At 38.8% G+C, this 26,738-nt stretch overlaps 1 protein-coding gene and 2 non-coding genes across 5 annotated transcripts; all 3 read right to left on the bottom strand.

The window, feature by feature from the left end:
- Window positions 1-2,026: 2,026 nt before the first annotated feature.
- Window positions 2,027-25,908, bottom strand: LOC121294750 (cysteine--tRNA ligase, cytoplasmic-like). 3 transcript variants are annotated; one of them, XM_041218805.1, is made up of 23 exons: window positions 25,847-25,899; window positions 23,357-23,578; window positions 21,993-22,084; window positions 20,074-20,162; window positions 19,552-19,648; window positions 19,167-19,265; window positions 18,445-18,594; window positions 17,681-17,821; window positions 17,039-17,127; window positions 16,700-16,821; window positions 16,081-16,193; window positions 15,634-15,762; window positions 15,227-15,356; window positions 12,137-12,240; window positions 11,186-11,283; window positions 10,233-10,422; window positions 9,004-9,072; window positions 8,276-8,357; window positions 7,515-7,595; window positions 7,070-7,137; window positions 6,070-6,129; window positions 4,714-4,797; window positions 2,027-2,713 (listed from the first exon to the last, which is right to left on the bottom strand). In XM_041218805.1, the coding sequence occupies exons 1-23, from the start codon at window positions 25,866-25,868 to the stop codon at window positions 2,579-2,581; spliced, it is 2,466 nt and encodes an 821-aa protein (XP_041074739.1). In that variant the 5' UTR covers window positions 25,869-25,899; the 3' UTR covers window positions 2,027-2,578. The 3 variants fall into 3 exon arrangements, with proteins under 3 accessions (XP_041074739.1, XP_041074740.1, XP_041074741.1); XM_041218806.1 differs by lacking the exon at window positions 23,357-23,578 and having other exon boundaries at window positions 25,847-25,908; XM_041218807.1 differs by lacking the exon at window positions 23,357-23,578 and having other exon boundaries at window positions 2,653-2,713; window positions 4,697-4,797; window positions 25,847-25,908.
- LOC121295154 lies at window positions 9,758-9,885 on the bottom strand. The gene has a single exon (XR_005946874.1). It is a non-coding gene; the product is annotated as a small nucleolar RNA SNORA54 (small nucleolar RNA).
- LOC121295152 lies at window positions 10,936-11,063 on the bottom strand. Its single transcript, XR_005946872.1, has one exon. It is a non-coding gene; the product is annotated as a small nucleolar RNA SNORA54 (small nucleolar RNA).
- Window positions 25,909-26,738: the final 830 nt, after the last annotated feature.

Raw genomic sequence — 26,738 nt, forward strand, 5'->3', positions numbered from 1 at the left:
TGTAATTGACATCTAATTTCAATGTTACTGTAACTTCAGTAAAAAATTATAGTATGTATTTGGCTTAGGCTGCTGGTACTAATTTGCTGGTTCCTTGAACGTCTGTGACAGGGAGAAAATGAATCTTGGTTATAAATCCCCCTCTGATCTGTGTGGGCTCTGTGGAAAAAGGAAACATGCCCCGGAATGGAAGGTCTGACAATTAATTCCAGGGAAAGTTGGAAGTTTGCCATCTGGAAAGGGGCGGGGCCAGGGTCGTCGATGGCGGATTAGAGAAAGCAAATGCACTCATTACCCAAGGGGGCTTGATTGATGGTACTTAAGAGGACGTGGCCTAGCATTCTGTTCCTTTGTTATGGTTATGGAGGGACACAAAGGACCGTGAATTATTCCGTGAGAGTTTGTTTTTGTCGTGGCTAATTTTGCTCGTTTGTTCTTATTAGACGGCTAAACACGTACCAGGAGCTGTCGCTAAAGGCCAGCTCAAACCTGGACAACACTGCACTATTGTTCACCTAATAAATAGTATTTCACCACTCAGTAGCACTGACTCTGAACTTGTGACCGTGTTGTTTTTTGTGTATGTTTATGCTGTGTTTGTTATTTTGGAACTGAACCCCCAGGGTTATACTGTGTTGTACGAGTCTTTGTGTACTACCATTCATTATTATTTACAGTTGTCAAGTAACTTTGGATTATAAATAAACACCATTGCACCTGGATTATCGTTGTCTCTCTTTCATTGATCACTGCACCACATCACTCTCGCAACTGAGCACCTCAGAACAAAAAATACATCACTGCATCCTGCCACTGCAGGGAGACTGTTTCCACTGTCAAGCTAACTGCATAAGCAATGGATATTAGCAAACTACCGACCCCTCATATGTGGGATGCCTTACCAGTAGGGGGTGTGGGAGTGTGATGAGACTGACTTTCCTCTCTAATTAATAGGGAGAGCAAAGGTCTAGGGGAGCCACCCTGGTACGAAAATGTAGACCTTGGTTAACTGCTCTATACTCAAGGGATAACTATCAGAAATTGTAAAACACTTGAAAGGTAGGCTTCAAAATTCATTAGGTTATAAGTGCCCTCGCAGACAGGTCTGGCTTGTTGCTGGTTTGATAGCTCCCCAGTAACAAGCCACTGCAGGACAGCAGGTTTAACAGGAGCCTGGTGGCTAAGATTACTGGCCCTAATCATTTTCAGGTTAAAAAAAAAACACTCTAATATTATACCAAAAGGACATTGTGTCCCTGAAGAGAGTCCAGCAAAGAGCAACCAGACCAATGCCAGGGCTTAAAGGAAAGTGTTACAAAAATAGGTTGAAGGACCTACATTTACTAGCCTAAAACAAAAAAGAATTAGGGGAAGACTTAGCATATTTAATACTGGAGACTTACAACCTTAAAACAAGTTAACAAAATTAATCCTAGCCAATATTTTAGTGTTATCATTTTTGATATGCTGTAAACCACTGTAATTGAATACTGTGAAGTAAAAGTATTTTGTGAATAGGGCCTATTAGTCTTTTTAAATTTAATGTGACACAAAAATACCATTATCTAAAGTAGTGGAGTCCTCAAAGTGACTTGAAAAAAAACAAAACAAAACAAAAAAAAAACTGTAGTACATGTAAAATTTAAATGAAAAATAAAATTAACCAGAAGACATGCAGTATTACAAAAAGATATTTAGCGACTGTAGATGTATGCTTGTTGTAGTTCATTAGCCCACATACTACAGAGAAAGTGGTTTTGATTGATACTCCAGCTTATTTTATTTGTAGTTATTTTAGGAACTTCTCTTATTTGGGACAGTAATAAATTACCTTTTATACACTACCACCACCACAGTAGATAACAGGGTGTATTGCAAAACTCAGCTCATGTTGGCTTCCCCCTTTGACTCTGCAAACTCACCATGCTAAAAGCGTGTTTACTTCCCAGTCTTATAGTGCTGGATATAGTACCACTGCACATCTAAAAAAATAAATACACTGTTAGAAATGAGGCCAGAACAGGTGTGCTTTTGATAGTTTTATTTTTCATCACTCTATTGTATGTCCAGTCTCTGAAAGTTCATTGTTGTGACAGATTGTTTAGTTTGATGTCTCTGGGGCACTCTTTAAAGCAGGTTGCTAGAATTCAAGAGTTTATCCTGGCGTGAAATTTAAATAACTAAAGTCCCTTGCTGTATTATTTCAATGTACTAAAATTGAAATTCTTAAGTGGTTTGATCATTTGGCTTGCATAGATGTAATTTGCGATCACTTTCTGAAAATGGGAAAAAGTAACAACACTGCATAAGCATATTTTAGGATTTAGCTTGGGCATATTACAATTATACGAAAGAAATTAAAAACCGCAGTGATTTTTATACTACACTTTAATTCCATAAATTTATTTTCAAAGCTGGACACATACTGTATATGCACTGATTCATTTTACACAATGGAGACTGGCGATGCTCAGACGCTGATGCGAGTCCCTGATAGCCCAGCTGGAGCAGTCAGGGGTGACAGTGCTCCTGCCTCGGTCTCAGGGATTGTCCGTTAGCATCGCTGGTGGGGACACTTTCAGCTGCTCCCTCCGTTCTGAATCATCTCCAGGTAGTCCTTGTAAAGCTTCTCCTGAGCGTCATACAGTTTCTTCAGCTTCTTTGTCTGTCCTTTGCTGATCTCCTTGCCTTCTGCGTCATGTGTGGGAAAACCCTGCAATATAGAAACATCAGTGTTAAGACCAGCATTGCCAGTTCCATTCATCACTGTCGACTGTGCACATGGAAGGTGCATTCAAGAGCTATATTTCAATAATTAGAGGCATTTTCATTACAATTGGAAAAGCAGTTCTACAGACAGATGCAAAAATAAAATGATGTGAAACGGACAGACAAACAGCCTCCTTCTACCTCAAGATGATACCTCTATCAGACATGCCTCCATTTATGTACATCCATGTAGGATAAAAACTATGGAGGGTCAAGAAGCATTTTAAAAAAATGTTCATGTTGGCTGCGCAAGACCATACAAAACAAAACAGAAGGAGTATCAAAGCAATGTTCAAGAAAATTGAAAATTGTCTCTAATTGTCTCCACCCTTTGCCTTAATAACAGCCTCACAAACACGAGGCATTCGGTTAATAAGTTTCAGCAGGAAATCACCCGACATGTCTTCCCAGCTCTTCTGCAGCAATTCCCAGAGATGTAGGGCACTTGTGTGTAGCTTTGCTTTGACTCTTCTGTCCAGCTCGTCCCATTCAAGTTCTAAGCGATTGAGGTCTGGAGACTGGGCAGGCCAGGTCATTAGATTGAGTTGTCCTTCACTTTCCTTCTTCGCCAGATAGTTCTTGCACAAGTTTGAGGTGTGTTTCGGGTCACTATCTTGCTGAAGAATGAAGGACTGCCCAACTAGCCGTAATCCTGATGGAATGGCATGCCTCTTAAGTATGCTACGATAGCCATGCTGGTTGAGCTTGCCATGGACTTGGTAAAGATCACCAACTCTGTCACTAGCAAAGCAACCCCAGACCATGACACTGCCTCCTCCATGCTTGACAGTGGGAACCACACATGCAGAAATCATGCGCTCACCCTCTCTGCGTCTTACAGATACTCGGCGGTTGGACCCAAATATTTCAAATTTTGATTCATCGGTACACAGTACCAGTACCAGTCAAAAGTTTGAGTACACCTGCTTGAAACCAGGTTTTTCATGATTATCTATGCTTTTAACTGAATAAACTTGTCTATAAACACTTAATATTTCATTATATTATATGTGTACTTATATAAGCTGATAATCATAAGTGAATTGCATTCAAAAATTTAATTTTTAAATGAAAATGTAAATCTTGTCAATTTCAATGAAATGGTCACCCAAAGCAAGGGGATTTCAGTCTGAAGCCCAAGTCAGTTAAATGAAAACGCAGTAACGCAGTCATATTTCTGTCATGAATATAGGTTGTCAAAAGCCACTGTTTTTTGGCTTATTCAGGTGGCAATGCAAAACTGATTAAAGAAAAAACAATAAAACAAAACACTTCTGATGAAATTTTCATGTAAAACTTTTTCATGAAACTTTTGATTTTGAATAAAAGCTCAGTTTGGGATTCTTGTACGTTGGATTAAGATTTGGGGCACTTTGAAACAATTTGTGTTGATTTTGAATAAAAGTTCAGCTTCAATTGGGGACTTTTGCTTTTTGTACTGTGTTCTAACGAATTAATGAAGGCAAGGCAGAATACTGCATACATGAGACGAACAGGTACATGCAATTCTATTTGTTTCACAATCTGATCTCATTAACTTACTGAAACAGTTTATCTTCTTTTTGATTGTCCTTTCGCTATAACAAAGAAAAGACTTGGACCCAAACAGGTGATAGCGAGGTTGTGCTGTACTCATTACAATTTCCCAATGTGATCGACTGTAGTGGAACTAGCAGTAAATCTTTATTTCAAATCTGCTTTGTTCTCTAGTGCAAGTAGCCTGTAACTATATTGACTGCTCTACTATCTATGTCTGTCACCAGACTGCAATAAAAATAAAGAACAAATGAGACCTGATGGACAAGGAACCAGTACCCTTAGTCATACTTAAGGTCCACTGAGCTACTGCATACAATCTATTCTTCTGTTAATTTAATTGTGTCAATACAACCAGATTAACCCATACTACACATCTTCCAGAAATGACATGGAGGGTACACTTACACTGTCGTCGAAGTTTGAGTACTTGTCAATTTCTGACCGGAACATTTCACTTGGTGGGATCTTCATCTTTGCTAGTTTTGCTGCCTGTTAATGGAAAAAAACAACAACATTATTACAACAACACAAGTACATATGTAAAAACGCAGATGCTGAACATACATCAACATGTACTTTACAAATCCGAGCTAGATCAAAGCACTGACAAAGAGAACCAAGATTAAGGAGACTGTTTATAAAGTATTGTGCTCGTGTTGAAAGAAAACTGGATCGAAACATTCTGGGCTGGATTTTCCACTTTCCTTTATTAAGTTGCCTCCTCATTTAGGGACAATCAAAAAACAAATAAATGAAGAGTAAAAGGAAAATATGAAACGTGTGGATCTACAAAACTATAGCATCATTATTTTACTTTAGTAGATTAAACCAGATTATGATACTTTAACATGTGCTAAGGAATGTCCTTTTCAAGTTTCATCATAATTGGATACAGACAGACACACTTAGCAACATTCACTACAATTAAATATACATATAAATATTAGAAGTATGAACATTCTGTGGCTATTCCACAAATGAAAGATGTCCGTGTTCTAATGCAAAGACCTTTTTGTTTACTGAGTATTCTGTAAACCTAAATCAAACAGCTGAATTTAGAGAATTAAGTAGAATATTGTAGTCCTCGGAAGAATTTTATTGTATGACTTTTTTCCCCCCCATAAATTAATTCCTTATAGTTGGGTTGTCTTTTGCAAAGACAAATTGTTTAATTATTATTATCTGTTTTGTGTAAATATGACAACAGAAAAGCTGGAGTTAAGGTTTATTATGTAAATACAGGTCGAGTGTAATGGTGTACGATCATTTGTATTATATTGTTTGTGGGTTGTACCTTGTGAGTGCGTAACTGTCAGATAAGTAATTACTGAATTAGCTGACAGTCACGCAGACTAATTTAAACTTGTGTGGAATGTGGCCATCTCAGGATTTATTGACTGTTGTAGGTCTGGAGATGGTCGGATATAAATGGAGATCCACGGATTTTGCAAAGGGGGTGGAGAACAGAGACATGTCTGTCTGGAGAGAGATAGACTGGAAATACGACTGCTATCCTATAAACCCTAACTGCTTACTCACCTTCCTGAAAAGCACTCATTTTCATTAGTTTTGTGTTCTGTTATAGTGTTTGTTTACTTTGGCCAAGGTGCCCTTGTGTTTTGTGTTTATTAAAGTGAAATTGTTTAATAAGTAGTGAGCACCGTAGCGTCTCATATTTACCCCGCAGTTGCCGTGTGTGTACAATTACTTCTGTTCTGACAGCACTCCTATAGCCATCCTTGCCACAAGCTGGTTACTTACTTCCTGTTCTTGTTTCTTCCGGGCTGCCTCTTCTTTCTTCCTCTTCTTCTCTTCCTCCACCTGCGATAGAGAAGCAGGAGTCTCAGAAATACAGACTCACCAAGAGCTTTAGCACAGGGCTGTCTAAGGGCAATATGACAGGACTGGACACAAAAACAAAAACAAGAAGAAAAACCACAGCAACCCTGTGGAAACTGGTTCAGTGTTCTACGCTGTCAAAATAAAAGGCTTTTCCATATTGAAAGGATTGTTACATTATAAACTTCTAAAAATACCAGCTCTTTAGGTGATTCAAATAAAGACGTATCGGAATAGCAAACACACTCAAACCTGTCCACTTACCTCAATGACTTGAATTGAAGCCCAGAGCTTTTATTTTGTGTGCCTCAATTAAACATTCATTAGCCCTTTGCTCGATTTGGAATCTTACATAGCTAGACTAAAGCTCTTTTGTTTGTATCTGTTTTGACACGTAACTGTCACCATGGTCAAATCTTTAGCTTTTAAAAAGTCTGTTGAGAAAGACATTAAGGGCTATTTATAAAAAAACAAAACAATTTCCTGCTTTAAATAAATAATAACATCACACTATGATTTTATTTCTCATATCATACCGAAGTGCTACAGGTACAGTCTAAACCTGCAGCTATCTATTAAAACAATACTACAGCCCAGGCTGGCTCTAGCTAATTTTGATGTGAAACATAAAACAGCCCAGGACAATAAATGTGTGGAACAGGATGCCTTCGGTGAGTTTCTCAAACAACACAGGCGAGTGCAGATTGTTATAGCCATGAAGAGGTATGCATTAATTTTGAATGGCTTTGTCTCCAGCTCATGTTTTTTGCTGCGCTTCAAGCTCTGTTTGTTTTCAATGAGGGAGGTGCAGATCATCTTACTGCTCAGAGGGAAACAGTCCAGCTCAGTGACTATGAATACAATAGACACTGCTACACAATTGGCAGGTGCTTCATCTCTCTTGATAAACGAGTGGCTTCACCTGTTTCTTCTCCTCCCTCTCCTTCAGCAACGTTTCACGATCAACTAGCTTTACCACCGTCGGGAGGCCTGCAATACGAGAGAGAGACAGACTGCTCATGAGCTCACTGCAAATGCATTTTATAAATCCACAAAAGACAAAAAACACTATGCAAGAGCAACATTATCCCTTGGGATTTGCTCTCTTGAATTAGTGATTTAAGTGCAATATGACAGAAAAAACATACTCTACATACTGTTGCATCCAGGGAACCTAGTTACTTCATACACTTTATGACGTTTTAGACCAACAAGGCTCAAACAGACAGGCAGCACAGGAGGTGATAAGTTAGATATTTATAATGGTATAGAGTTGAAATATATGTAAAAGCAGTATCACAAATGAATCTAATCGGATTCAGTAAGAAGTGAAAAAGCAGAAGGAATGCCAGCGTGGGCCTCCTTACCTTCGTGGTCCTCCAGGCGCACCCCGAGTTCTGGGAGGGTGTCATCACGCAGAGCATCGCACAAATGCAGGACCTCCGTGACTGACAGGACACAGGGAATCACTCAGCTTGACTTATTTAATGGTGTTCACATCACAGTGCTGAACACTAACACAAAAGGGCAGGTCTGACCATACCCAGTGCGTGGCTGCAGATTGTGGTTGCTAGGGCAAGTATTCCAGTTGTACATCACATTTCATACAAATATTTGAATTCTAGATGAGCTTTATTTCCAGGCTTGAGAACATTTTAAATATAAACTTTCAAAACAAATAAAATCGGAAATGTTTTGAGTAGATTTGGCTGTAATTGTTGCCCAATTTAAAGATTTGCCACATATTGGTATACAGTAAACCTATATTTCTGATTGTAGATTTTCACCAGTTAACACAGAACCAAGCCTTATCTTACATTAAATGAACATCAGAGACTAGGACATATTTTTATTTAATTTGGGAGTTTTTTGTAGCGACAGAGGCACAACACACACTGGGATTCTCATTGTGCTGTTACTTGATTTAAGTTGTCATCTTGCCTCAGTACATCCACACTCCACAGGAGCATGTTTGGGTAACACCAGTAAGAACTGATCAATTCACTTTTCAGCTGGTATAATTCTAAAAATAAACACTGAAGAACAGAAGCCCTTAGTATACCATACCCAATAAATCCTGTAATTACTAAATACATTCTACCTTTATACATAGAGGACAAGCATTTACCTTTGTTTTCCCGCGCGATCTTTCGCACTGTTTCCCTGAAGTCTGACAGGACGCTCAGGTAGGGCATCACAGTGGCTTCTAGCTGTGTGTAAAACACAGAACTGAATGAAGAGCAAGGCCAGAGCTCTCAATGCATATCAGAAGTGGAACTCTCTATTGGGCAGGACAAACCGTGTTAACAAAAGCTGGGAACAAGATTATAAATAATGTCGCCATCGCTCGTCAAGCGAGCCATAGGAAAAGAGCATTTTTTGTCAAGGTGTCACAACACTGTACACAACTATACACCTCTGATTTTAAAGCAAATAAATAGAAAAAAATGGAGATACCTACAGCAAATTTGAACTTATTTTATCTGGCCAGCCCTGGAAGTGTCTGCTTTGGACTCACTGGGTCGCTGGCCATTAGAGGCTACTATTGCATGGTGAGGAGAAAAAATCCCTTCTGATTTTGCCTCTCTAACCAGCAGGAGTTCCCCAGTCAATGCAACACTTTCTCCCCAATGAAGACTTAGTACTTTGTGCAGCCAGGACACAAACCAGCGCTCCCCTCACTGTATGACTTTCCTGCACACCACACATGCGCCTGTGCCTTTACCCGGGGAAATCCTTAGTTTATTTAATTACAAATCAGCATTTATTGCATGCTAATCAGGGGAATAACATTGAAATCAATGGTGGGTGTGCCAATACTGACGGGATTAAAAGTTGTTTCAGTTTCTTACTTACATCCATATTGTGTCCACTTCCTCCCACAGGAAATCCAATAGGCTCCACTCCATCTATAGCTCCAAAGACCTGGTGCAAAGGAGAAATATTCTGAAGGTCAACGCATAACAATGTAATTAAAGCACAATCAGTGACACTGTGAAATACAGTAAAAGAATATACATGAGCTGAAGAGGGGCTATGAATGGAAAAGACTGTGGGGAACGAAGAAGTAAAACTATGGGAAATAGAAGACAAGATACAAGGGAAAACTACTTGGGCAATTCCATGTCAGGTAACTGAATTGCAATAAAATGTGTGGTTGAATAATTGTGGAAAGGAATAATAAAAAAAGGTAAGGAGGTACATATTAAAATGTATATTTGACCTATATGCATCAATAAATAAGAACAGTCACTCAAAAATTAAAAGGTAAAACTTACAGACATCGATTGTTATAAGTTTTACCAATAATTTACACATGGAACCAATACAAGATTTGTGACACCATTTGCAACAAACAAGCTTCAAATGCATTCCAGTAGAGCCATCCTTCAGCCGTGCGAATATCATTAAACACCCATTCAAATACAAAGCGGACAGAAACCCATTTTTGTTCAGAGTTAACAATGGACAGCAGAGTACAGACTAGGAAACGCTATGAACGTGTGCCAAGGAATGCCCTTAACAACTTTCACTATAATTGACAAGCAGTCCTGTGGATATTCAAATGTGAGGTAATAAGGCAAGTACCGTGCTGACTCCACAGGGAGCCTTATGTATCAAAGTAGAGAACAGACAGACTGCACCAGCAGCCAGCCACTTGTTCTAGATGAGTTAATGTAGCACTGGAATGGAACCCAGAATCAGAAAGGGGCTGATCACAGGTTACGAACAGTGCAAGGCATGATGTAAAAATGTAGCAGCAGTAAGTTAGGAATTCAGATAATTTTTTTTTAACCCTACAAATGAAGTACTGGGTGATAAAAGCAGGTTGGCTTTTGGGAGAAAGTGAACTTTAGAAAACACCAAAGACACCCCGGCGTTAACATTGTGTGGGCAGAGATATGAAGAACCAGTGTTGATACAATGCTAGAGAAAACAGCTGTAGAAGCATCAAGTGATACTTTGCATATCGCCAACTTCCAATTGACATGCAAACCAACCACAGAGTGGCTTATTAAGACTGATCCTTAGGGCTGTTTGTGTTTTTAATGTGCATGGTGAATGCTCGCCGGCCCCTCTCTCACCCTCAGCATCTCAGTGAGGTAGGCTGCCACGCTCTGCAGCAGCATCCTGTTAGGGGCCTGTCTGCTGCTCTTCTTGGTGCCGATGTAGGTGTTTCCCAGGCTCACCAGGGCCCTCATCTCCTCCATGGCAGTGCGAGTGTCCACGTTGTCACACAGAGCCCTGTGTACCGCTGCCTTCTTCTCATACAAGCTGCTCATTCAAAACAAAAACGGGAGATCCGTGCTTTAGGAGAACGACAGCGTTGTTGCCATGGTCTCGTCTCAAAAGTGCTTTAGAATAAATTAGATCAATACTTTACTTTTTCTGGTCAAATCGAGTTAAATTGTTAGGGAGGGCAGAAACGGAGCTAGAATGGGTAAACTCCTTTTCATTTCTAATGACTTACTACATAAGCTAACAAAATAATCCCAATGAATCACACCCAATTTGTATTTCTGTCATTAACTAGGTCTCACATGTCTACTGGATTGTATTTATTAGCTCAATGTCAAGAGTTCACAACCATGGTTATTGCAGAGCGCGATGTCCCATCTCCTGACACTGCAGAACAGTATTTATTACCTTGTTTTATTTTAAACATTGTAGAAAGATCACAACACTGTTAGCACTGAAGCAGAAAAAGATAGTGCTATTGCAGATATAAAAGCTGTACAAATGGCTTAATACTGATAGGCAAGTCATGATTCCACATGGACTCTTACTGTATGTATCAAAGTAGAGAACAGGCAGACTGCACCAGCAGCCAGCCACTTGTTCTAGATGAGTTAATGTAGCACTGGAATGGAACCCAAAATCAGAAAGGGGCTGATCACAGGTTACGAACAGTGCAAGGTATGGTTTTAATGCATCCCGACTGTAAGCACTTGTAAGTATGTTGTCATGCTGGGGTACATACATTCTGAAAGCTTTGGTTTCACACAACCCCTCTCCCTCCAGTTCTAGAGACCCATACCTCTTGTTGAGCTCAATTTCCTGAGAATCCCACTTCTCATACTGGCTGGTAATGTCAGTTGGAGATCTCAGGATATCCTTCACATTTAAAAAGAACTCCTAGATCAGAAAAGCACAGTACAGTTGTGTAAGCAAAGTCACTCATCTTTATCTTGCTTACAGTCACAGTTTAATCAATCTCTTCAAGGTTTATGCTCCATATTTTCAGCACATTTCAATCTGGAATCGTGTTGAAGGTTAAATCACATTAAAGAACACAGATCCCTCTGATCCCCATTGAGTTATGCATGCACACATCTGTTTTCAGAGTAACAATTCCTTGGGCATGTGAATGTAGTAAATTACTGTCCTCCTGGTGAAAGTAAGAGTTTTAGTATGGAACATTATTCAGAACAAAGCACTAATCAGAGCTAAACATTTAACTACAAAATAAACTAAAATCAGATATAACAGTGAGTAAATTCATTCAGTACTGCATCCATTTGCTTTGCTGTTAAAGGTTATTTTAGTCCACCTACATTGCTTCAAATATGCAAACAGTGTCTAATTGTAACTTCAACCGCTTGGTTGGAAGATGAAAAAGTAATTGTGTTTTTTTTTTTTTTTTCTTTTTGGATTTTATTTAGCTACATACTGAATCACATTTATAATGTGTCTGAAGGAAGTAACTGAAGTTGTGCTAATTGACTACAGTGATCAATCACACTTACAACAACTTAACAGAAAGAATCACCATAATTAAAATAGTAAAACAGGTCCATTCTCCAACAAAACATCAGCCATTAAAGGCATTTCAATACGCAACTCTGGGGTTGTTAGAAGACCCTGTCATTGTGTTCTGGAGAGGGGAAACTCTGACCCCTGGTGGTAAAAAAAAAAAGTGTACAACAGTCTCCTCTACAGCAGCAGTACCGTGCAACCCATGAGGTCTGAGGAAATGTCTGCTGCTTACATTGATGAACTTCTCGTACTGGATGGCAGACTCCATAGTGTTGTTGGAATAGTCTAGAGTGTCCTTCCATGAGTGCATTAGGAATGCCAGTCGGAGCTGTCGAGCTGAAATCAAAAACTGATGTCAACAATGCAGGCATGCAGTAGCACTGTTACAGACTCAAATACACAGCATCCTAAATATGTTATCATATATAGGAAAACAATTCTCAAAAGAGCCATCGTAATTAACGTACACATTTTAAAACAGTCTCAATTAAACATGGCTGGCTAAGACATATTTTTTATTTTACTTTTTAATGAGCGATATATTGATTCCCAATATATTTATGAAGAGAGGAGTGCATGCATGGGCATTATGAAAAAGGCTGAAGCATAGCAACGGACTACTGAGGTTTTCTAAAACAAATTAAAAAATGCAAATTGCTTGGAGGGGTTTCCGTGGTCTACTTTTGCATTTAAGGAGGAGGAGTAAATGCAAAGTGGAGATCAAATCTGTGCTGTACAAAACAAACTCAGAGGTGGCAGCAGTGTTTATTTTACATATAAGGTAGAATTGCAGGCTGTAATTCGAAACTTCTCATCTTCCAAAAAAAAAAAAAAAAAAAAAAAATGTAAATCAGTAAAATTGAAAGCTGGGATTTTGCAGACTACAATACCTGACATTTACTAACACGCATCACATCATGGGACAGTGACATGAAAACTGTATTCAAGACAGTAACTCCTGGATCAATTAAATACAATTAAAGACATTTTTACTGATCTCTTTTCTCTCTTTAAGGACACAAACTAAAATACAACTTAAGTGACTCCTCTGTATATAATCATATTAAATGCACTCTTTCTAAATTATATAATGGACCACCTTATTGTCCACAGAATACCAAACAGAGCAGTTTTTGTGTGAATGTAAAAACTTGCATAGTTTTGTGTCAGAATTATATTTCTATTTCATTATAGTCAAATGGCCTTTGATGGCCCTTTAAAATCATATTGGGAACATAGATTTAAAACTAAATTAGAAAACGACTGCTGGAAATTGATCAACAAAACCGTCTGTTTATCCTCACAAAATGCAAAACTGTGTTTGATCCAATATAAAATACTACATAACGTTTACTTTACCCCTTATAGACTGTATAATTGTAAATTTCATATAAATCAGATATTTAATACTCATAAATATCACTCCCAATCTGGCTATACTGGGAGATGCTTCTGGAGCTGGATGCAATAACGTGGGTCTTGAAGTCTGACTTGTGTGTCAAGTCGGGCTGGGGTGAGTCTGGCTTGAGAAACATTTGCAACATCAAAGACTTAACCTAGCCAGACTTGAAACTGGGCTGAAGCTGGACTTGAATAGGAAATCTAAAGTGATAATAAATGACTACAAACACAATTAAACATTTCTGTATTTTTTATCCCAGTAAAAATAATAAAATCATAACATGCACATTTTTTTAGTTATTTTCTTTCTGATTTCAAAATAGTTTACTATTCGATACTGTTTACTGTTCTCCCTTTCTCTGTCAAACTGCTGCTCTCTCAACTGCCAGTTCCTGCAGTCTCAGCGTAAATGCCGCCCTGCAGTAGGTGGGACTTCTTATTTATATTCATGGCTGTTTGTGGATCCATTTGGTTTATTACTGCCACCTACAGGACTGGAGTAAGAATTGCTATACCTGCGTGATTGCTTTGAATTTATATTCTATCCCTGATGTTAATTGATGAGATAAATATTTACCAATGTTTCCTCTGGTGTTATATTTTGTTCAGACGAGTAATCATAATTTTCCTTTCCAAATCATTCTTGCCTGTGAATAATAAGATGCTCTACTGCCTCACACACCACATTCGCTGCATGTGCCATCAGTATGTTTCCCAATTAACTTTAGATACTTATTTAACCCACAATGACCTATTTATAGTCTACCTATAAAATATGATAAAATGTATTTAAAAACAGAACATGCCTGCACATTTAATGAATGAAACCCCTTTCTGTTCACAAAGGCGTACTTGTAAACAGTAGGAGCTTGGATTGGGATTTGTGTCCCGTCCTTTGCTTCCTTGCTAGGGCTGATGACACTGCATGGATGGATCTTCAAGCCGTAGATTTATGTACTCCCATCAAATCCCCCGACTACTGCTTGAAAGCTGCTGCAGGGCCAGACAAACTTGTACGGCAGGTGGCAATGCTTGGTTTTGGGAGGTACTATGGAGGTCCTCTTTAATTAAATTGGTGATAAAAAAAATACCTTCTCAGGGAAAACGGAAACGGGAATATAATTCAAGATCATTATATTGTATATATTATATATGTATTGTATATATATTATATTACATTGTTCAGTTTAGAATTGAAATGACAATGACAAGTCTTACCCAGGCTTGAAAAGTAAATCTGACATATACCGAATGTCAAGTCCAGTTTGACATATTGCAACCATACCTATTTTCAAGTCCGACTTGGGAGGCAAGTCTAGCTTACTTTTTTTTTGCAACCAGTCCCTGATCTATAGCTTTCTTAGCCAGAACGTAGACTACTTCTTAATCTTTTCATTCTTGCTAAAAAAGCTATTCTTTGTGCCTGGAAGGATACTGAACCTACACCCTTACTTCTATGGAGAAATCTTGCTTTAGGAGGTATTAACACCATATAGTTACAAAATTACATAGCTCTATTTAATATGATTTGTTTATTTATTTTTATTGATGTATTATTGTGGGAGATGAACACCTTGTTAATGCTATTGAAAAGTCAACAAAATATAATTCTGAAGAAAAAAAAAAACTGTAATCAAGAACCAAAGATACATTGATCTAAAGCAGTGTCTGTTCTGTCTCTAATCCGGAGTCCTGCTCTCAAGTATTAGCTCAGGTAATCAGGGGCTTGCATGAAACCGAGCTAACAAGACTATCCTAGTATGAACTTACAGTTTATAAATAGTAAAATAAACTAAAGTCAGTGACAAATGTTTGATTAGAAGTCTTTATCAGTGTCTTCAACTGAAGACACTGAATGAAGCTTCTTTCAGTACTAAATTGACAGTGTTGTGTTTGCTAGTTATGGATGAGTTCACAGTACCTGTGTGTTTCGCTAGAGCATCCTTGATGGTAATGAAGTTTTTCAGAGACTTGGACATCTTGCAGCCAGCAATGGTCAGGTGACCTGTGTGCAGGAAATAGCGCACCCAGTGGTCGTTCTCAAAATATGCCTGCAGGGGTCAAACAGGTTTAGGTTAAAATCTATTTAAAAAATTTTTTTAAAAAGGAATTCTTAAAAACAGATTTTCCTTGAAATTAATTATTGTTGATGCAATAAAGCATAGCTTTAAAAATATGAATTTATATCAACTGTTCTTTAAGGACTGCTCCTTGTCTTATACTGTCCTGGACTCTGATCTTTTTAGAAAAGTTGAGTGAGGAGGGAGACAAATAGTACTAAAGCGAGGAAACAAACAAATGTGGTCGGATATGCATTGAAAGCCTCACCTCGGACTGCGCCAACTCATTGTCATGATGAGGGAAGCGGAGGTCGAACCCTCCTCCATGGATGTCCATGGATTCTCCCAAGATGGAGCCAGCCATCGCAGAGCATTCGATGTGCCAGCCTGGCCGTCCCTATCAAAGAAAAAGAAAAAGTCTGGTCTGAAACACTTATTAACTGAATTCAATTAGTCATGAAATGTGGGTTAGTTGCCTTCGCAGCTCCTCAAGCAAGCATACCTATCATGAACACCCCCTACCAGCCATTCAGTTCCGGGCTTCTCCCGAGCAAGACTGGCAGTTGTGTTATTAATTTATGGTGGCTTTCATTTTCCCTACAGGTTAACTAACGGCCTTTGGAGACTACACAAACTCAACTGTCACTTAGATAATGTACAGAAGATCTAACTATGGCAGAATGCAGTAAACTGAACAAGCTTGTGAGATACTAACCTTTCCCCAGGGGGAGTCCCATGATGGCTCCCCAGGTTTTGAAGCCTTCCACAGGGCAAAGTCATTCTGAGACCTCTTCTCACTGAGCCTGTCAGCTGAGATACTCAGGTCACCTGCAACAAGTTACACTGGTCTTTTAATTACCACACTGCTTTCCCCATGTTATTGAATGGTTTACTTTATGTCAAAGTTCCCTGTCAAGATGCATTATTCCCACCTAGGCTGTAAATATGAAATTAAAGCTAGCAGTCTTGTGAAAAGGGAGATTATCCTGCTCTACATCCACTGTATAATAATAATAATAATAATAATAATAATAATCATTATTTTTATATAGCACCTTACATAGTGGACCACCATCACAGAGCACTTTAGAAGGTACAAGACTATGCATGTAAAAATGAATGTGTCAGACAAACAGAAAGATTTACCCCATATTATCTAAATAACCTTACATCTGATCAATTGGATATTTCAAGATACAAGTAAAATCTAATGTATGTAAAAGATGGATGGATAGCCATCTGCTTATATGACTGTCTGCTACTCTTAATAACCTTTGCTAAAGAATTTAGCATTTTTAATCTGACTTGGAACCAAGGTTCTTTAGATCTCCTACCTTCCCCTTCCTGAAGTGCTTTCTGGTCCCCTACAGCCTCTGGAACCAGCTTGCCATAAGAGTGCTTTTCACTGCTGCCAAACAGAGCTGTGTCAAAATACACAGAACCGTTTGAGACATACCTGCAACGCAGAGAGAAAATGAGCCTTTACAATGTAACTCACATAGAGGACCGGCTGTGACATCAGAGTACAAAATACTCGGCCAGCTACTGAATCACACAAGCATCACATCCTGTTAATCCAGACTATCAGTCTAAAATCTACATTCACACTGATGTTCTGTGACTGTAGCAAAAACGATGTCTTACATGGAAGTGTTCGGTGTTACTGTACTCACCCATAACCATTCTCCACCACCTTTTTCACAAACGCCACAATCTCTGGTACATACTCACTGACTCTGGTCAGCACATCCGGAGGCAGGATCTAGAAAGAAAGGAAGCCGTTTCACAAACCGGACTGCAGAACTGTCACATTGTTTTCCTCATCCATCTCTTTGTATCCTTTGGAATTGTGCATGGTTTATGACCATCTGTTTGCTTCTAGATTGTATGATGCCTTGGCTTACTGAATATGGATCCTTGTGACAGCATAAAAAATAATAATAAATAATGTTTTTCCCCTTTTTTAATCATTGTACTGGTACTAGCTCATACAAATACATCTTATTGTGCACGTCCACAAATTTGTATGTGAAGTTTTGAAAACAACCGATATAGTTCTGTTTTAAAATACAATATATCTGGTAACATATTAGGCTAAAGAAAGCTCACTGAAGGCACATCTCACTTTCAGATAGTTACGGTTTCATTTCAGCTGTGTCTTTGGGATCAAAGCATGTCAGTGATTAGGGGAAGAAGCTGATTGGCAAATGACAGGAAAAAAAATAAAATCTACAGCTTTTAAATAGCCTGTTGTGTTGGGGTTTTCATGAAAGGCACTAAAGAAACACAGCATGTAATTTGTAAAAGAAGCTTACATTAAGTGCTTCCATATCCTGGTGGTACTCCCCTTCCCAGTACTTTGGAAGGATGGAAAAGATGGAGTTCTCGGTGACCTGACTGCCTAATTGGGAATCCAACCAATCAGAAAGCAGGTCCTTGGCTTCTTCGAGTAACAGCTTGGGAACAAAACACAGAGAACATATATTAAGAATATTTAAAAACATGTGCATTCACAAATACTAACATACAAAAAATATTAGGCTTATCTGCAAAACTTTAAAGGACGTTTCAAGCAGTTTTAAAGGATTGCTTTTGTAAGAGTGCTACAAACATTCTCTTTGGTTAACAGTGCTCTTAAAAAAAAAAAAAAGATTAAAACTTCTAATTCTTAATTAGAGCCCAGAATTACTAAAATACAGTTTCTAATTAAAACAATAAATAGCCGATAGGTTAAACAGTAATTTTTCTTAATATTTAGGTAAACAAAAGATTAATTATATCTGTAGTCCTATGTATGCGATCAGGTTTTTAATTTTTTTTTAGCTTTTACTTACAGTATTAACTATTATCAGAAGTAAAATTGACTGAACTAAAGCTAGCTTTTATACGGTTGATTGAGAGAGAGGCTGCTGTGTCAACACACAATCCTTGTGGTGGTTTCACTTGAGAATCTAAATAGTGAAGCCAATAAGCTTGTCAGCTGCTCCACCAGACCTCTTTCCACGGTATTTTAATAAGGTCAATAAATCCTGCCTGTGCATAACCCCAGCAGGATTACAGTGGCAGGTTCATCACCGACCTCTGCCCTGGGCTCTACTTCGCTGGCGGCTGCCCCCCTCTGCACTGCCTCCTGCAGGGGCCCCAGCACTGAGGTCACTGCTGTGTGAAGGCGCTCGAGCATCTGCTTCTTGTCAGGGTCTGTCGTTTCTGCCAGCTTTACCAGGAAGGGCTACAAGAAGGGAGATACAAATGAAGTGCCCTGTTACTGAGTTTGACAGCTATAACCACCATGTGTGTGTGCTTCTTGTTGTTTCTGTCTCAGGTTAACTCGCATCGTGTAAAATAAAAACATATTATTTTGGCATAGACTGCAAAAGCACAGTAAGAACTGGTTTTGGAATGCACTGTATTACAGTGCTTTGTAATCATTTTCACAGATTTGTTTTCTAGTATACTATACACACAGTACCGTGTGGGCTGATGTACCTGGCATTGTTAATTTATAATGTCCTGACCTCTCCCTCTCCCTCTCCCTCACTCATAATTCCAGGAAATTCTTATCCTGGTAAAAACAAAGCCTAGGGAATGTCCATACCAATCACAACATACAGCTAAACAAGATACAGACCATGGCCCTATTCACAAAGCTTTAATCTGCGAGCTATTAAAAGAATGCTGTATATTTTTCTGAATAAATACATTTTGAATTAAATCTTGTTGGCTTCTGTTTTTGCTGCAGTGTCTGTATTGAAAAGGAATTTGGCAGAGAGAACTTGGGATGAATAAAGTGTAACAGACTACCTTTAATGCAGTCTGGACATCTCCCAAAACCTGTGCAGGAGCTGGCTTCTTCTCTCTGTACTGCTCAAACAGGTGGTTCTGCCGGGCTCTCTTAATGATCTGATGAGTAAATAAAAATCCACATGGTTAGAAGATAAAAGTCTCACACACTGGGGTCTATTCTACAAGTCTTTGATTCTATAATAATCCAGTAAGAAATTCTGCCAAGAGTGGGCATCCTCCAAACCCACAAACAAGCCAATTGTCTGTTTACACTAAAGAGCTGTACAGTGGATGTGGGCAAGCTATCTGCCCTTGGAGGACAAATGCCAGCCCCGCTGATAGCGTGTAAATGAAAAACAGACCCTGACAATTTTGGCATCTGGCTTTTCTAAACCTGTCCTACCTTATCATCGATGTCTGTGATGTTCATGCAGTAGAATACATCATACTTGAAGTAATTCATTAAGACTCTTCTCAGGATGTCAAATGATATATAAGATCTGGAAAAAGGGAGAAAGAGAGAGTCAAATACAGCATCTTCACATGTACACCTGATATTAGCTAGAAGTGTTGCGGTTGTGATGATATTGGTATTGTGTGTGTGTGTGTGATTTAAATAATGAGTTGGCAACACTTGATTTAATTAATTTGTAAAGCAGAATGTGCTGGCTGTTCAGCATGTCAATCACTCCCCCTACGACCCCACTAGACAGGACTTTGTGTCGCTTGCCCTCAGTGCGTAACGCTTTACAGTTATTGGTTGAGTTCTTATTCTAAATGTTTTTATTTTAACTTTCCACCAACAGTAAAAGCTACAGCAGAGCACTATATTTATTGCATTCAAGCTATCGAAGACATTGGTAGTGTCATTTCAGCTGCAGACCCTACTAGCACACAGTTGAGGAGGGGCTGTGAATTGCTGTACCTTGCATGTCCCATGTGAGAGGCATCGTAGACTGTGGGTCCGCAGCAGTACCACAACACCTGCTTCCCATTCTGAGGCACAAACTCGTCCTGTACAAGGGAACGTGAAGCAACAGTTAATACTGGCTCCAAGCTGGCTTGTTTGGCCATGGGGTGTTCTTCTTGATTCCAGATACGGGGCCCTGTTCTGAAAACTTAACAAACATTTCTTATGTTAAACTGTGCTTTGAAAAATGAGACTAAACCCTATTTAAATGCAGTTGAAAGAGGGGTTAAAGGAGAGCAAACTTGATTTATTTATTTAAAATGGGCTTTTGTGAGGACGGCTAAAGAAATCATACAATACTAGAGAGAGCAAGTGTGGTAAACAACAGGTGTGCATCTGCGTATATAAATCTATAGTCTAAAAGTCAGAATCCAAGTTTTCAGTAAATCTTAAGTTTTACCGGTTACTGTCAACATTTACCAAGTAAGGAAGTAAATGTCTGGAATTATGAAGAAATATATGGCTTTTTTGGACATTTACCGAAGCTTACTGGTAAAGGCACTTGGTTATTCTTGAGATTTACTTAAATGTCCAAAGTAAGTAAGTATACATCTATCTATCTATCTATCTATATCTATATATATTTATATAGATATATATACACATACATACACACACACACACACACACACACACACAGTGCCTATCCAAATTTTAACCTTTTGTCGCCTTATAGCCTGGAATTAAAATGCACTAAAATAGTTTTTTTTTTTTTTCATTTATCTACACATCCTACCCCACAACTTCCAAGTGGAAAAAAACATTCTAGAAATTTGTATTAAATTTTAGTGATTCACATGATTTCATGATAAATTCAGCAGTTCCTGTAGGTTCCCTCTGCTGGGTAGTGCATTTCAAAAGCAAAGACTCAACCATGAGCACCAAAGCGCTTTCAAAAGAACTCCGGGACAAAGTAGTTGAAAGGCATAGATCAGGGGATGGGTATAAAACAAATATTAAAGGCCATGAATATTCCTTGGAGCACGGTCAAGACGATTATTAAGAAGTGGAAGGTGTATGGCACCAAGACCCTGCCTAGATTAAGCCGTCCCTCCAAACTGGATGACCAAGCAAGAAGGAGACTAATCAGAGAGGCTACCAAGAAGCTAATGGCAACTTTACAGGTGCTACAGGATTTTATGGCCAAGATTGGTCAAAGTGTCATGTGACAACAATATCCCAAGGATTCCGCAAATCTGGCCTGTATGGTAGGGTGGCAAGAAGGAAGCTATTACTTAAGAAATCCGACCTTGAATCCCATCTGAAGTATGCAAAAAACACTCAGGAGATTCTGTAGCCATTTGACCAAAAGTTTTATGGTCTGTAATTGCTGCCAAAGGTGCTTCCACCAAGTATTAACTGAGGGGGGTGGAGACCTATCCAATTATGATCTTTCAGTTTTGAATATATAATTTTTTTCTCAATAAAACCTTTTTCCCCCTTAACAGTGTGGAGTATGGTGTGTAGACAAGTGGAAAAAAATCATCATTTAAATGCATGAAACTCTGAGACACTGACACAACAAAATGTGAAAAAAAGTTCAAGGGGGTGTAGACTTTCTATAGGCACTAATATATATATATATATATATATATATATATATATATATATATATATATATATATATATATATATATATATATATATATTATTGTTTTAAATCAGAAACAATCAAGCTGGGAGAGCATGTTTCTAATGTGTGATTGGAAGAGAGATAAAGAGAGCCCTTAGCAAATGGACAGGCGTTTCTCATGCTAAATGTAAAACTGATGTGTGTGACATACAGAAGGACGGCCATACATACAGATACACAGGGGCCTCCACTCTACTCCCGTTGCCAGGTATATGCTGTGGAGAGAACACTACCCCCTCACCTTCCTGCGAGTCAGGCTGTTGTACAGGTGGAGTCGCGGCTGCTCTGTTCCTTCTGGAGGGGACCAAGCGGGCTGTACCCTCTTTCCCGTTGCTTAGAAACAAGATACACTCTCATTAGTTTATAATGACTGAAAAGGCACCTCAGCTACCTTTACACAATACAGAGGTAGAGACGTTTTTTTACATTTTCAACTCAGTCAGCTACTGAAGAAAGTTAATCAAAAGTAAACAGAAAAAACACAGTACAGTACACCATGAACATTCAGGGTGTATCCTTTAAATAACAGGACACAAGCTCAATACTCAGCATACAGTAACATGCAAGCTACGTATCTACCAATGCACGTCACTACTGCAGGAGCCCCAAGGTTTATTTTTACCTGATTCTAATGGAATACAATTTCCTTTGGGCAATGGAGCACCATCAATCAGGTGCAGTCCTATTGCATGTAACACAGGAAATTAACTCAGTGTTGTGATAGGGAAACTAGCTTCACCAGTCAGTTTAATTATAACCAGCAAAATAATTGGCCACTTGCGTGAATGTCACGTAAGGCAATGTTTTAACATCATTGTGATTTGACAAACTAGAACAGGAAGTCAGTAAAAAGTTGGGACAAAAAAAAACAAACACTTGCACTATGCAGCAAACACTTGTGTGTAAATGGATGGTCCTTCCCAAGATTGACACATTCACTGACATGTAACCTGATGCAGAGATCCAGGTTTAAAATAATATTATTATTCTTAGGAAAACCTGGAGATATGTTACCTTCTATTACAGATATACACAGTAGGGGCAGGGAAGACAGGGAAAATACAAGTACAATCCAACCATTTATGACTGAATGGACTTAAATCTCTGGAGTATTTTATAGGACTTAACAAAGGCTTGTCGTTTGTATAATAATGTGGAAAACCTTGCACGACATAAATACATGGCCCCATCAACAAACAGACACTATAGCTGTTGAAAATTGTACCTGAAGTATTTTATATTGATACAGAATGCCTAGTACAGTCTAACAACTTTATTTTCATGTAAATAAATTGAAAACAGACTGCCCAAATGACAAAGTGGGAATGTGCCCTAACAGTTTAACCTCTGGTTTTAGGATGGAAGAGTTTGAATTGGTGAATATATTTCTTGTCTTAAAAAAGCCAAAGTTGAAGTGTTTAATTGGAATAGCCATATTAAATATACCCTCCATTAATGGGCTGGTCCATGAAACCAGGACTGTAATATTACCAGGTAGTCACAAAGTCTTGGTCACTGTCTTAGTTACTCTGTAGGGGCTCTGCATCACTGTGGAATGTAAGCGCTGGATTCATGCACTCAAACACCATGTCCTGTTCTACTCACTGTCACATGAGCTGGCATCCATGATGGCCGCTATGTGTCTGTACCACCTCAGCACGTGGAAGTACTGCTCTCGGGGTGGCTCAGGGAAATGTGTGAATGCTTCCACGTCCGCCTGCGAGAAGGTGAACCCTCCGACGTAACTGCGAGTGCTCAGGTACTCGTTCAGGGCTGCGAGCCTGGCAGACTCCTCTCTTATACTGAGAAGCAAGTCATAGTCGAATGCTGCAAACAGGGGCAGATGATGCAGCTCACTGGGTCTGTCCACACAAATATCTGAATGGCGTGTTGTGAATGAATGGAGTGACAACAGAAGGCTTTCAATATACTGTCATATCTCTTTTTCGTGCCAACATTTTCACATTGCTCCCCTTTAAAAGCTCCTGATCAAAATCATTAGCTACCGCTTACTGGTAACAAATCACTTCCTGTGCTTGAAAGTTAAAGGGCCCTAGTCTGAAGCAAGTTCAAATGTAAGTTTACAGAGATGAATTAACTATAAATAAAACAAAAATACCATAAATTAGTAAATTCGTTTTGCTATCTTTACATAGTTAACATTAGTTTATTGACACTCCCAGTCAGTTCCTATGCAAGCAAGATGATTTAACTACCTTCCTCATTTTGATAAATGCCCATACAAGAACTATGCAGACAACACCAAATTAGGGTGAGTAGTGGACTCAGATGGATTTGGAATGTGTTGCTGGGCAGGCTTAAGGCAAATTCATTTGAATGTTAAGAAATACTGCAGTTCTAACTGCCGGCCATAGACATGAAATGTTGGCTGCATCGGCCAAAGTGTCTTGATATTAAGCACCAGCACCATCTACAGGGCTACTGACTTTCCACGATCGTGGAATCACGTAATTTGGCATTGGCAGTGGAATGAGCTATTTTGTTAACGGCATTTTTTGCAGTGATGTGTTTTTCTACCCCCAACTTAAAGTGTTTTTTCTGATTATCAACATGAGGATGGTGGGATAATACTCTGCAAATGTTCCTGTCCTTCGACTGAGGATGTTTTAATTATCAACATTATAAATTGACAAAAAGTTGGGGAAAATGGAATTTGCTCTTTCCCAGAATGGAAAATCAGTAGCTCTGCATCTAGTGCACAGCAGTGTGCTGTCAGCGGAACAAAAGAAGATGCGCTGCCAAAGTGGAAGATCACTAGCTAGCATGGCCCTTACTTCAATCAAACCACTTTGGCTGTTCCAGCCTCAGTCAGATCAGTACACGGCGGGCAACTAGAATGGAAGAGCAGCTCTTGAACTGAGGACAGTAACTGAGAATCAATCACAATGACTACTAGCATGAAAGCAAGGGGGCTGGACAAAAACACGCAACAATGAAATGTGAAGCTACTCACTGTTTAATGGTTGAACTGAGGTCTAGCCACAGAATGGTATTATTTCCAGTAGTGTTTTTCTGTAAAGTGCGTGCTAGCCCCTGCAGCAGTCCTTGTGATAACAGCACAATATACATTTTAAGTTCTTTCACTTATAATCTCCTGTCACTTTCTCTGTCTGATTATTCAACTTAACTACCTTCTTCTGTACCATAATGTTATCAGAGTAGCAAATACAACTCCAACTGCATAGCAGTTTGACCCATTCCTGGTTTTACTGTGGGTTTAATAAGACACACCTGAGCTTGTTACCTGTACACTGTAGGTAATCAAGCTGGTATTAAAGCCTGGCATGAAACTGCTATGCAATAAATGCCTTTTTCTCACTCCCGAATATACTTACACACAATTATAGCCTTCTGGTAGAAAAACAAAACAAAAACAAAAAACAAACAAAAAAAACAACCTGTGACTTGAATTGGGAAGTTTGGTCAATGCTGGTTATTACGAACTCCAAGCAGCTCACAGATGACAGATAAAGAGAAAAACGAAGATGGACACCTCTCTCCCTCTCCCTCTCCCTTTCTCTTTCTGTTTCACTTTGTTTTCTATCTAAACAGTTCTCAGGTTGACGCCAGTCATGGCAAAAGAAGCAGTATAGCGAGATGTACAGTACACCAGCAGCTCCTTAATATGAAACGCAAACAGCAGACTAATTATACAAATACAGTGACCTATTTAACAGTCAAACCTGAATGTGCATCGCATTTGAGTGGCAGTCTGCTTCAGTTGCTACGTTACCCAATCACAAAATAAGAATAAAGGGATATTAACTGCAATTCCCATTGTTTTTCAATAGAATCCCGAAGTACGCTGTTCTACGGGTAGAACGGAATTATGTTTGGGTTAATATTGTAGGACTCGTAAATCAGCTGTCTACAATCATTTAGAACGAAGAATGTTTTGCTATTGTGTTCCCATATTGCTGTTTGAATCTGAAATGATTTGAATCTGCGATACATCTTCATGCTCCTCATAACTCGATTACAATACGGAAATAAGTGTAACCACACTGTCAGATAATACCTTGCTTACTTGTAAAATATATGCCATGAATAGATTTTATTGTTAGGAAAACTCACCCTGTTCCCCAGATGCTGCCATTCCAAAATCTTAAATCTGATGCAACAATGTGTCCGGAAGCTTCTTGTTCTACTTCCGCCACTCTAGTTGTCATTGCTCTCTTTGCCATCTTGGTGAGGTCAAATTAAAATAACATTGGACATTTATTTTCAACTATACTCATGCCAAGTTTGTGGGAAATAGCTGTGTGTAGCCACCAGAGAGAGCAAGATGTAAGTCCTGTGTATACGATATATATCTCTATGCATCTCCTTTGATCCTAGTAATGACTAACTGAAAATCCATACATACCTTAGGTATGTTTGTTTCATAGTAAAGTATTTTAAAACTTAAACCTAGTTAGTGACTAATCAGTTGATTTCACAGTATACACGTGAGCTACCAGCTGTGTTGCAGTCAAATATTTTCTCTTGAATTTTGTAACCACTTTCATGTAGAAGATGGTTAGGTAACACAAAATTAAAGAAAGGGTACCCCTTTTTGACTACTTCACTCCAACACTAATGTGGTAAATAATCCTATATTAGGACAAACACACCCATTAACAGCAGACCGTGAATGTCTCATTACTGCCTCCAGATGGATGTGTTTGTCAGTGAAGAAACTTTGCTAACAAGAAAGATAATTGTGTGGCCTTTCATTTGATGTGTGTTACATGCTTGTAATCTTTACATAACAAGAGTTAGAAGGGATGACATACAAATAGGCAAAACAAGGCTCGAGTTTAAAAGGTTAAAGCGTCTTTCTAATGAGTTTATAGGGAGTACATTTCAATCAGTCCACAGTTGCATAAGAGAAGGTGGATCTTCTTGGAACCATTTCGTTGTATCAAACAACCTCTCGTTGAACACAACAGCCTAGTAGCAACAGTATTTGTGTTACTAGAAAGGA

This window comes from Polyodon spathula, chromosome 19 (genome assembly GCF_017654505.1).
Source record: "Polyodon spathula isolate WHYD16114869_AA chromosome 19, ASM1765450v1, whole genome shotgun sequence".
Lineage (NCBI taxonomy): Eukaryota > Metazoa > Chordata > Actinopteri > Acipenseriformes > Polyodontidae > Polyodon > Polyodon spathula.